The 12,176-nt window shown below is 35.5% G+C and overlaps 1 protein-coding gene across 2 annotated transcripts; it reads right to left on the reverse strand.

Moving 5' to 3' along the window:
- On the reverse strand, positions 1,586–11,036 carry LOC109231291 (putative E3 ubiquitin-protein ligase RING1a). Of its 2 annotated transcripts, XM_019396911.1 has the most exons (11): positions 10,517–11,036; positions 10,335–10,374; positions 7,868–7,904; positions 7,712–7,784; positions 4,551–4,632; positions 4,330–4,450; positions 4,112–4,153; positions 2,939–3,472; positions 2,684–2,791; positions 2,120–2,326; positions 1,586–2,004 (listed from the first exon to the last, which is right to left on the reverse strand). In XM_019396911.1, exons 1-11 carry the CDS (start codon positions 10,773–10,775, stop codon positions 1,969–1,971), a joined length of 1,539 nt encoding a protein of 512 aa, XP_019252456.1. In that variant the 5' UTR covers positions 10,776–11,036; the 3' UTR covers positions 1,586–1,968. The 2 variants fall into 2 exon arrangements, with proteins under 2 accessions (XP_019252456.1, XP_019252457.1); XM_019396912.1 differs by lacking the exon at positions 7,712–7,784 and having other exon boundaries at positions 7,846–7,904; positions 10,517–11,035.

Consider the following 12,176-nt stretch of genomic DNA (forward strand, 5'->3'; position numbering starts at 1 on the left):
AATTATCATACTTGTGATACAAACTGTGAAATTCGCCATGAACGCACAATTGCTCGTAACAATATGCAATGAATATACAATAGTCATACATTTGTAATACAATTCGTGCAACAATGATACATATACAATTATAATAGAATTACGATACATTTCTGAAAAATTGTGACACAATTATAATCTTCATCTTCTTCAAGTTTCAATCACAATATAGGTCTTCATCTTCTTCATCTTCTGTATATAATTGCCAATGAGTCACACCAAATTTCGCACCCTCCTTGACAAAGAACTTTTGTCTCTGAATTAACAAACAAAAAAGTTTTTTTAATCGATAGTATTATTTTCTAAAATTTTATAAACATATGAAATTTAAGAAACTCAATTCATATGTAGTAACATCAAACATACAAAAAACATACTATACTGATAATAAAAAAAAATTGGTGAAATTAATTTTTTCAGAGGCCTCATACAATCAGTATACAAAAAAACTTACGAGAATAAACAAATTATCTCATATAAGCATATAAAACACAATACAAAACATGTAATTTAACGTACATTTCTGAAAAATTGTGACACAATTATGATCTTCATCTTCTTCAAGTTTCAATCACAATATAGGTCTTCATCTTCTTCATCTTCTGTATATAGTTGCCAATGGTAGAAGTTTGGGGTAGGTCTTGGGCCAATTCCTCTGAAGAAAATGATGTCCCTCGCTCCAGCCTCCTTGAATACCTCTCTCTAGAAGTATTTGTTAGCAATATTCATTACTATTGATGAGCAGGGTCACTCCACTTTGGGGTGGGTTTGTTGAGGAAATGAAGGGATTCTGGGTAAATTTTGATTTTGGGTATCTTAAATGTGGGATATTTTATGTAACTGATATCCACTATTTAAGGTATATTTTATTTCCTCTTTTTTAAGGTTTTGGGTAAAACAAGTAAATATAGGTATATATAGTTATTAATAAGAAACCTAAATAAAAGTAGTAAATAGGTTTCTACCATAGTATAGCTAGTTAAAAATCCCTTTTTCAAAAGTACTTTTGGTGAAAAGGAGTTTGTGTTTGACAAATGAATTTCAAAAGTACTTATGAGCAGCAATTAGTGTTTGGCCAAGCTTTAAAAAGCTGCTTTTAGTATATTTTTCTCAAAAGTGCTCCTTTTTAAAAAAGTGCTTTTGGAAAGAAGCTACTTTTTTCTGCTTCTCCAAAATTGCTTCTGCTTCTCCTCAAAAACACTTTTTTTTCCTTTCAAAAGCTTGGCGAAACACCTTAATTTTAGAAAAAAAATACTTTTGACCAAAAAAAGAAATGCTTCTGCCTCAAAAGAAGCTTGGCCAAACAAGCTATTACTCCGAGAAGAAATGGAAAGAGTTGGAAAAAGCACAAATATGTTATTACTCTCAGAAGAAATGGAAAGAGTTGGAAAAAGGACAAATCTGTTAGTGTCTGTTTCTATGAATTGGTGTTCATGAAAATAATATCAAGTCGGAATCTCCTTGACTAAATATAATCTTTCTTGTATAGTGTTTTGTACCAATGTATTACACTTCGGAAAAAATGGGAAGATGGAAAAAGGACAAATCCGTTAATGTCTGTTTCTGTGAATTGGTATTCATGCATAATTATATCAAGTCGGAATCTCCTTGGCCTAAATTACCGTCGCTCTATAAGGAGATCAAACAAAATCTCAATGCTGGTCAGTCAGTAAACAACCCAAAAACTTTGTGTAAAAGGAAAAAGGAAAAATGGAACAAAACACAGAATTTATTATACAAGAAAGATTATATTATGCAGAATTGGAAACTAGCAGACTATTGCTGTTCAGGGAAAACTAAAAGAAATTCCTAAATGTAGGTTCCACATGTTCTCCAATGAACAGACACCCCTATCTTCTTTTCTCCTCTGCACTCATCCTTCTACAAAGCCGACTCAAGGAACTCACATATCAGCTGAATATTATATCGTCATACCTCAGAATTCTTTTGCACGTAAGCAAGGATCTGAAACCACAGAGAAAAGATTGTTCAAATGGGACACTAATGGAAACATCAAGAAACATAAAGTTTATAAGATAAAACAATTGGACTTGATTCCTCATTTGTACTTCCAACTCACCAGATTCTTATTTAATGGGCAACTTGAATTAATTCCTTCCAAAGTTTCTTGCCTTTCCAAGCTTTGCAGAGTAACATTGGACCCACTGACCACTCGGGCTAGCATATTTGATGCATCCATTAAGGTTGAATGGTTAACAGTGGTACTGTCCTTTACTGCCAGTAATTCAACATCTTTTACTTGTGATTTTATCTCCTGAGCAACAAACTGCACTCAGAGTATCATTACCAAAATGGTTATTGAGGGAGAACGGAAAAATAAATGGCCTGCAAGTACTACGGAAGCAAATCCTTTCTGAAAACATTTAGGCATAATCATAGAACAACAAACATGTATCATCAGCATTGAGACATTATAGCAGAATCAGAAGTGCCTTTCCTTGTGATCAGAAACAAGATAATGCAGCACAAAAAGGTTGAATTTGTCTTGCATGTACTGTAGAGAATTCCATGTTTTAGGTCACTAAGGATTCCAGATGATTATGTTTCATATCTATTTCTGACAAGGACACTAGAAAGGAAATTTTCTTCTTCTTGATATAGTATGATGTAAAGGAATTCTTACTTCATAGAGGTGTTCAACTGATGTACTTGGCCTGCAGCAGAGATGGGGCTTTTTCAGACTTGGTGTTGTTTGTTTGTCCAATGGAATAAGGTCAAGATGGATATTTAACTGCAAAATAAGAACAGCGAATTATGGACAAGTGACCATTGAGAAAGAACCAGACATAGCTCATGCTCATTTGAGATGTTATAAGAGAAGCTAGGATAATATCACTCATGAATCAGATGAACAAGGATGTAGAGAATCTTATAATACCTCTCCATCATTTGTTCGGACACTTTCAAGATAATCAACTAACTTTGATATTCGAGTGTTACGAGCATTTCTGCTACCGCTTGCACTGCCATGTCGACTGTGACTTCGGACACCACCTCTTCCCCAAGTAAGTGTTTCAGGCTTCAGTGCAGGTCCAGGAGAATTACCTACGTTTTCTCTGGGTAGTTCTGCTGCAGTTTCAATGTGTCCACCGTCCGGACTGGCAGCTGAAGGAGAAGTCGGGGTTGCCAGAGCTCCTTTGCGCCTCCGGCGCTTCCTGAACTTGGTTTGTGTTCCACGCTCATCCTTGGGAGGTGAATCTTTATTCCTGTCATGATCATCATTTTCACTCTCATTTGGATCAGATCGCTCAGGTTCAGCCCCCTGACTGTTTCTTCTTCTTCTCGAATAAGCATTGTGATAGTTGCGAGGTGTTCTTTGTGCAGAGGAAGCAGCTATGTCTTTACCAACTTTGCGCCTCTTAATTAGTGCTTCAGATTGGCGTTGAGAAATTTGGGCAATGGATGCTTGAATCTGTCCAATAAAACACAAGGCATGTATCAGGTCTATATGTCTATCCCCCAAAACATATAGTGAAGTGTCAATCAGAAGGGAAAGCTAAATTTAGCTCTATGTCCATTTTAGTTCGGATAGGCATATTATCACACCCAAAAAACACGTGTTTCGCAAACAATGGTAGAAAAGTCTCTCTTCATTGTCATATCCTCAAATACAAGGAGAACATAGCCTTTTAAAAGATGGATTAACAAGTGTGTCAATAGGACACTTGGAGTGAGATACCAGCGAGCTCAGACGGACACATTGAGATCTTCATTTTCTGAGAACACAGCATGTGATTTAGACATCTTTTAGATCTCAGTTACAGAGGGAGGGGGGGGGGGGGGGGGGGGGGGCACAGAATCTATACATTACAAAGAAAACATCATCAACAGATTCAGTTCTGTTAATTCATAACAACTATCTTTAACATGCATGGACCTGTAATAACTATGTATAGATCACCTTTATATGTGTGCTCTATTCCAGTAACAACGTTTAGATATATATGCACACTGTAAAGAAAAGAGGATACACAAAAAACAAGAACCACAAACATGCAAACAAATGCATGCCCATTCAAGAATGAGGATTTCAGGTGCTTCTTCAACTGACCTGTTCATTGAGTGCCCGTTCCTCTTCAAGAAAGACAAGCTCCTGAAACAAGGTATTCCACAAACTAGCAGACAAGTTTCGTCTAAAGGAAGAGGAAAGGAATAGAGGCCTATAGTGGTTTTGTATTTCTTCTTTTTCTCATAGTGCCCCTTATTTTTTTCATTTTAAAGGTGGGGGAGGGGATTCATTAAGTTGCACAATATTAATTAAGGAAATACCTCCTCTTCGTACTTCTCAACGTCTGGATATATTGCCTCAATTAAGGTATCAAATCCAGGATCATCTCTCAATGACCGCCGACTAGCACAATGTATGCGGCAAGCAGGGCATTCATTATTCCTGTAAAATTGCGATTACAAGATAAATCCACAATAGTCGCCAGGTATTCTTGGCTTCTAATGACTAGTGGAATCACAAAACTTATTATTGCATTGCATACCCCAGTCTCATTGATTTATCTATGCATTCTCTGCAAAAACGGTGTTGGCATCCCATCACAACCCGAGTTCTCTTGATAATACCTGTGCATGCAGTGCAGACACCCAATGATAAAAAATTATTGGACTCTGTAGTGTTCAATCAACACGTAGCAAATTAGTAATCAAAAATAGTATTAAGCAGTGGAACCTCAGTGCAGCTGTGATTGATATACATAGAGCACCATAGAGACTAAGCCAGAACCGGAAAACAATTGGCTCCTCATAGCATATAAAGGTAAGACAAGGAATACAACATGGTAATTGAGAAGATTATGGTCATTTTAGTTGTTCGTAAGTTGCCGAAGTCCAAAGAGTAACCAGCAAATATTGATGAAAAAAAAGTAAACCAACTGAAGCCTGTGTTTGTTAGTTTTCCTTTTCCTTTGAAGGTATTTGGTAATTATCCTTTTCCATTATTTTGCAGAAAACATGAAATACTAACAATCCCTGCTTGAGGAGAAAAAACAAAGAAGTTACTTTTGAAGATACTGCTGATAACAAGTCATAGCTGGAAAGTTCAAGATGATGCAAAAGCTGGAAACATAAAAAGGATAAGAAAATGAGATTTCTCAGGTGAACCAGCTGAATGGTCAAGTAGTGTTCAACTTTATGATAATATCAGGCACAAGAAGACGCACTTAAGAGTTTATCCCTCCGATTTAGAACTGGGGTGGAAGACAACTGCACAAGTTACCATGAAAAACTCAGGGGAGAAAGGATAGAAGATCATATTGAGAGTTCTCTCATCAAAGATCTAAACGAAAAGTGAAGGAATTCTTTTTGGGAGAAGAACCTGGATTTTTTTTTAATGTAGCAGAACTTCCTCATATTCTACGCGCCCTTCAGAGGAGTAAAACCATCATTGTCTTTTCAAGTATTCCCTTTGTCTAAACTAAAGGTTTAAAGTCTCTGACATCTGTAAGACTATAGTCTGTCACACCTTGAGAACATTTCCAGAAAAGGAAAGAGATTGTAGATTTATGGCAGTTTTTCAAAAAGGCATACACCATCTGTCTCAGCAAAACATCCAATGCCCAGGGATCACAGGAAATGGGAAACGAAAGAGAGTGGAGGGAGTAGGATTTTAACCAAATATCAAGTTATTGGAATAGCAGCCATGTGTTGGAAGTTGCTTAGTCATTACAAGGAAATAGAAGCTACAGATTTCAAGTCTCTAACAAGTTCTCTCTCCACCTTGTAGATAAATTCAAATCTAACGAGGGTATCATTTCCAGCGTTACGCTTTTTTGTGATCCTTAACTTTGCCTTGACTGCACATGGCTTTAGGAGCCACCAGCACAAGCTTAAGCTTGTATCACACTAAATCCTACAGTATCACTGTTGATACTTTCTTTACTCGCGGATATTTGAAAGAAAGAAAATTCTGACATCAGTACTGCAAGCCCATAGAGGATTCTGATCACTCCTAAACTCAATCAGGTGCTAAACATACATATAATTTACCTTAACTAAAGCATCTTGAAGACTGTTTCAACTGAGTATAATAGAATACAGATTTCATCCAAGAATGTTTACGCTCGTATCAGACTGAGATAGATGTCAATGGTTACTGGATCTTTGAGAATAACTGGAACGAGAATCATGAGGATCAAATGTGAATTATTAGTACAATTCTAGCCTGTGACAAAAACTACCCAACTATACATGACTGGCCTGGTAAATATTATGACGCTAAGAAAAAATTTCAAGGTGTCTTCTTTTGATCCCTTTTCTTCCAGGTGCTTAGACATCATTTGCTGCATCACCATATAATTAGAAATATCCAAGTTTCATCAACTACCTATAATAGTCTATAACGCTAATATTTGTCATTTCTTTTTAAACTGACAGTTCTAAGAATTACTTACATGCAGATAGACAGGCCTTCAACTAAATGATGGTGTTTAATTAGTCCTGGATCGATCCCAGCAATAGTGATATGGGAAAGATCCCAATTGAAACAATCAACTTCAATGGTGGCATTTGTGTTCTGAAAACACGTAGGCGACCTTTATATTTGAACTTGTATTTCTTAATGAAAAAATTGTATAGAAGTGGAAGCAGTCGCAACATCTACAATTCTAGAGAAGAGAGAGACTGTTTTCGATGATAAAATGAATAGTGATTACATCGGAATACATCTTAGAACATTAATATAATTGAAGGAATAGGTAGTTAATGAAACAAATAAAAGAGTAGAAGTATGTTAGATCTACAAACAAGCATAGTTTTCTTGAAAAGACAACCAGCAAAAGTTAGCCTCCTGATAATTTATTGTGTAACCAAGTGCTGCCATTAATACCACAGAAAGTCAAACATCCAAAAGCTTCAGAGGTGCACCAAAGTGAATGCAAAAATTGGCCATAGAACAGAGTAATTGGTTAGCCAAGGATATCAAACAATACACATTTTTACTAAAAACTAATATGTCTACGCTTGAAAAGTAACAAGTGAATAAGAATTTGATATGGTTGTCCTGTTCAAAGAAAGAATTGTATATGTTTGTGATGTAGACAAGAGTTGCCAAAGGCTTGTCATGGAGGCTGGAGAGTTTCAAAGAAAAAGTTTGCACCAGATATGGAAAACTCACAGCTGATGTCTCTTCAACTTTTAACTTTGGGGAAATATCAGCTTTTTCGCATAATCTTAACTAAAGTCCCCTTGTAGGGATGCAGGAAAACAAACGAAGTGATATCTTGAGGAGCAAACTTTTGAAAAACAAACTTATGTGTAAAAAGCAAAGTCAAATGGTAAAATCCTTAAGGAAATGTTTTAGTGGTGGTAAAGGGAGTTCAAAAAGTTGCATTAGGTCACAAGTTCAAATCCCAAATATGCCCACATAGCGGTCAATGGAGTGGGTGCAAACCTTGGAGACCAGGGTTCAAAAAAATACAAGGTGATTTCTTCCCATCTGCCTAAGCCTTAGTAGGCAAAGTCACCATGTACTTGTGCTGGTGGACAGTACCACGTACACGGTGGAACAGTCGTGGTACGTGGAAGTGGGCTCAGACACCGCCATTATAAAAAGAGGGTTAAAATTCACAGATATCATAAAGTTTTTTGGACTGGTAACCAAAATATAGAACATTAAAAACATAGAATGATGTGAAAGCAGATATACCTAAGCATATTGGGCATTCTACATCTTTACGAACTTGAAATAATTGTGCGAAAAAACTTCTCTCGTCGAAATCCTAGCAAAAAACTCGAAGCTGTAAATATTCAAATATGACAAAATAAAATAACAAAGAGTACCTAAGCATATAGGACATTGTACATTGGTGCGAATCTCAGATCGTGACACGGCGATCAATCTGCAGACAGGCAAAGATTATGAAGTTATAAAACCACATCAAATACCCAGAAAACAGAAATGCTGCAGATGCCGATCATTCTACCAAGAAGACAATATAGAAAATATGCCATCTAGAATCTCTTGATAATCATTAAGATAAATAAGGTTCTATACTCCGGAGTCCGGAGAAGACTGGTTGCAATCTGTACAGTTTAACTTTCAGTTCAGCATGCAAAAGGGCAACCTATTTGAGTATTATGTAATTCATACTAACAAGTCTTACAGTAAGGCAATAGTATTCCCTGCATATTTAACAGAAGTAGTGACTTTATATTGGTGGAAAATAATGCCTGCATAATTTGGATCTGTTATTGGCCCATTTTGAATTGAGAAATCGTGTACCCAGCAGAAGCTTTTCCTTTTCCCTTTTAGATGTATCCATTTTAATCTGGCAATTGACAATCATAGAAAATGGAATTTCCACCGGAAAACCCAGGGTCAAGCAAAATCCTTACCCGCCAAATTATCAGTTTCACAACTGCTAAACTAGTGATCCTGAAGACTGCTAAAGTAAAATACTGAAGAATTGAAATAGGTCATTCAGGTTTATAGTAAATTCATGACCAATATTTGAGGTCAGAATTGAGAGGAACGCAAAAAGAATGATGAAATTCAATAGTCTCCTGCACCTCAAAGATAACAGCATGAACCAGGAAGTTGAAATTTTTTTAATTATATATCTTGCTAAATGTAGAAAAGGTTTTGTTGAGCTAAAAGATTGCCAAAAGCTACTTCTTTTATTCCTTTTGCACAAATAATTTCTTAAAGGGATCCTCTAGAGTGTTAAGGGCCAAAAAAGGTGATGCTGCTTTAACCATGGACCAAATAAAAACACTCACAGAACATGTTAACAAGAAAATGGTGTGCCTCCTCTATACTAGTAATCCTCTAGAATAACTGCTTTTTCATTACTAGGTAAACGTGACAAAAGTTAAACAAGTTGTTTTATTATGAAAATCCAAGGAACCTTGAACTAATAACTTTCACTGCAAGAGTATGAGACTTCTGTGAAGTCCAATTCCAGTTATCAAAGATGTTGGGACAACTATTCCTGTCACTAAATGACATATATGCTCAACAATAAACTATCTTTCACACATATAGTACAGACAGAGCTTATTTGGTTGTTAACATCATGATAGCACAAACCTAACCATATATCTCGTGAACAATTATATAACTCATACTCACAAGTCTTACAGTAAGGCAAAAGTATTCCCTGCATGTTCAATAGAATTAGTGAATTTGTATGGGCGAAATTTAAACCTTGCATGCGCAGATCCAGATATAATAGGAAAACGACCATTCAGTCCTCTGGCAGATTGAGTGACAAACCTTTCTTATCTTGATAAAGGTTAAAAGTGATTTGTCCCTCAAGAGGACCAATCTAAAACACTACGTAAGTTAAGAGACAAACATAATAATTAAAACATCTCATCTTGAATGGCCTTCACACAACTAAATCTGGCAAACTAAACTCAGAAAAAGGTGAATGTTTTAATGGCCTGCTAGAACAACTGAAAAGCACAAAGCTTTCAAAAAATAATTCTCCAGACTCTTCAGGACATTCCAGGAGTTGTCCTATGCTGAAGTTAAAAAACTTAATTTCACACATCAAAAATTGAAAAGTCAAGCTGCGACAAATCTCATGCTGAAAGGGCACAACCAAAACCATGAAATGGAAACGTCTACAAAGACCAGTGACAGGGTCAGACTGCTAAATAAAAAGGTCACTGAAAGAAGAATTATACAGCATTTTCTGGCTCAAGCAATAAAGAAGACAGACGGGAAAGTCAAGATTGCATCGATTCGACTGATAAGGTCATCTGTTATAGGCTTAGACACCATTCAAGGACAGTGAAGTACAATAACTTGACAAAAATACATGCATGAGCTTGCAGGGATGCATGCGCGACACTACATGATTACATCCTTATAAACATACTGTAAATCTTTACAGTCGTTTTCAAATTTGAAAGACGTTCATTTGAACAAAATTACTGTTTTAACCCAAATTCTTACACTTGGGGCAGGGTCCAGATACCTAAAGATTGAGAATACAAGTAACCGTAAAAGTAGAGCATAAAAAAATGTAATTGAAAAAATTGGTAAGACTTAAGTGTGATTAAGTTATAAAGATGGATTCTTTGCAGCTAAAAACCATACCGCAATAGCATTTCCAACTTCACAATCAGTACTCTACTTATAGAAAAAGTCTTCCTTTAGAAGTCCAGATAATAAACCAATGAAGGGCACATGCAGCAATGTCTTGCGCATTAAATCAAGAAGTACAAGTGCATTAGAAACTTAGCCAAAATTAAAGGAAAAATCACAATCAAACAAGTTTAAAAGTAAAAGGCAACACGAAATTAAACACGCAAAGAATTACTCATCAAAGGCTTCAGGGTCAGTGCCACTTCCCTCAGAATCTGCAACATAAAATCAAGCTAAACAAATCATTAAACAACAAAAGCAGAATAACCAAAAACATTAATGCACGGTAAAAGAACACACATTCATAACAGTAAAAAAAGACAATGTAAACACAGATTTGGAATTTAGATACGTAACCATCTTCAGACGATTGGTTAATTTCCTCTTGATCATCATCATCCTCATCATCATTATCTTGGGCTTGGGTTTGCTCATCTTCCTCTTCCTCCTGCTCATCTACTTGTTGCACTTCCACATTAGCTCGTGTTTGTTCGCCGGCAGCACGTCGGGATTGTTTCCGCCGGCGGTGCTGATTCTGGGGAGAGTTCTCGTCATCGTCTTCGTTGTTGTTATTGTCATCTTGATAATTCGACAAATAGCGTTTCTGGGCTGGCATTTTTTTTTGGGAATTGAAAATTTGTTGGCCACCGCTTGGTTGTAAGTTTCAGAATGTGTTGGCTTTATTGGGTGTTTGGAATTGGGAGAAGATAAAGCAGAGAGTTAAATTGAATGAAAGCATAAAAAATTTCACTTTGTAGCAAAGAGAGAGAGAGAGAGAGAGAAAGGGGGTCAGAAGAGGAGAAGAGAAGAGAAGAGTGGACTGGGTATTGAGAGATTTTCAGCTGCCTTTTCTTTTCCTTTTAAGGACTATAATCTCTGTTTTCCCCACTTATACATGTTCTTACAAGTTTGCAACTTTGTACACTACTTCTTCCTTTTTCTTTTTAATTTTATTTATTTTTCCATTCAAATCTTCTTCTTTTTTCCTGTGATGGAGGGCAGATGTTGAAAATCTATATTTTTTGTGTGTTTTGAATACTGTTGAAAGTAATTATAACCTTTTTCGGAAAAAAAAATATTATATGTGTTATGTTGTAGGACGGTGGATGATTTGTTTTTGTTCTTTTTAGTTAACGTGAAACGATAACGTTTAGATACAGATTGTGTTCACACGAGAAAGATTACAATTTTTTTAAATATATTTTAATGATTGATATATTTACCTATTAAGATCATGAGTCAATTATGTATAGAATTATAAAACTTTCTCATAAATGGATGGAACGAATCTGAAATAGGATAGACCAATCTGAAATAGGAATAGGGGCATTCACTATTTTCACATTTCTTATAGCAATGAAATAATGAATATAATGTTATGATTTCATATCTAAAAACTTAAAATCTTATTCACCTCTTACTATTACAATCCTTATACACATCATGAAATCAAAATAGTTTCATCATAGTAGTTAGAACTTAGAAGTATTACTTTAAAATTTAATTACGTGATCATGTATCTCCCAAATATACAACAACTTCAGAATCTTTGAATAAACCTTTTGATATACTGGAGTTTCATGGTTACATAATTGCATGCATAAGTAATATAATCTTGTACTATTTCGTCAACTAATTTGACTGTAAAATTAAACGACAAAGCATCACTTTTCTTTGCTCTTCCATTAATTTCTTCTCTTTTTTCCCTTAATGCTATGGCAATAGCAATTTATTCAACGAAACAAATAGAAAAATATATAGTTGTAAAATCACTAGTTATGAAATTAACCATTGTTTGGAACAATTTAACGATTTCAACATGAATAGTTTGCACCAACCAATAGTCCATAGTACGTAATTAAAGGAATATCATACCTGGGCATTATATATTAGGGGTACAAATTAAACTTACAACTCAAAGATTTTTTTTGCTTGCTAAAACGACAAGTTTTATTAAGCGGGAAATTAAAAGGAGTTATTACAATATGCAACCGATCTTAATGATGCAGTTCCTAAC

Source organism: Nicotiana attenuata, chromosome 8, assembly GCF_001879085.1.
Source record: "Nicotiana attenuata strain UT chromosome 8, NIATTr2, whole genome shotgun sequence".
In the NCBI taxonomy this organism is placed as follows: Eukaryota; Viridiplantae; Streptophyta; class Magnoliopsida; order Solanales; family Solanaceae; genus Nicotiana; species Nicotiana attenuata.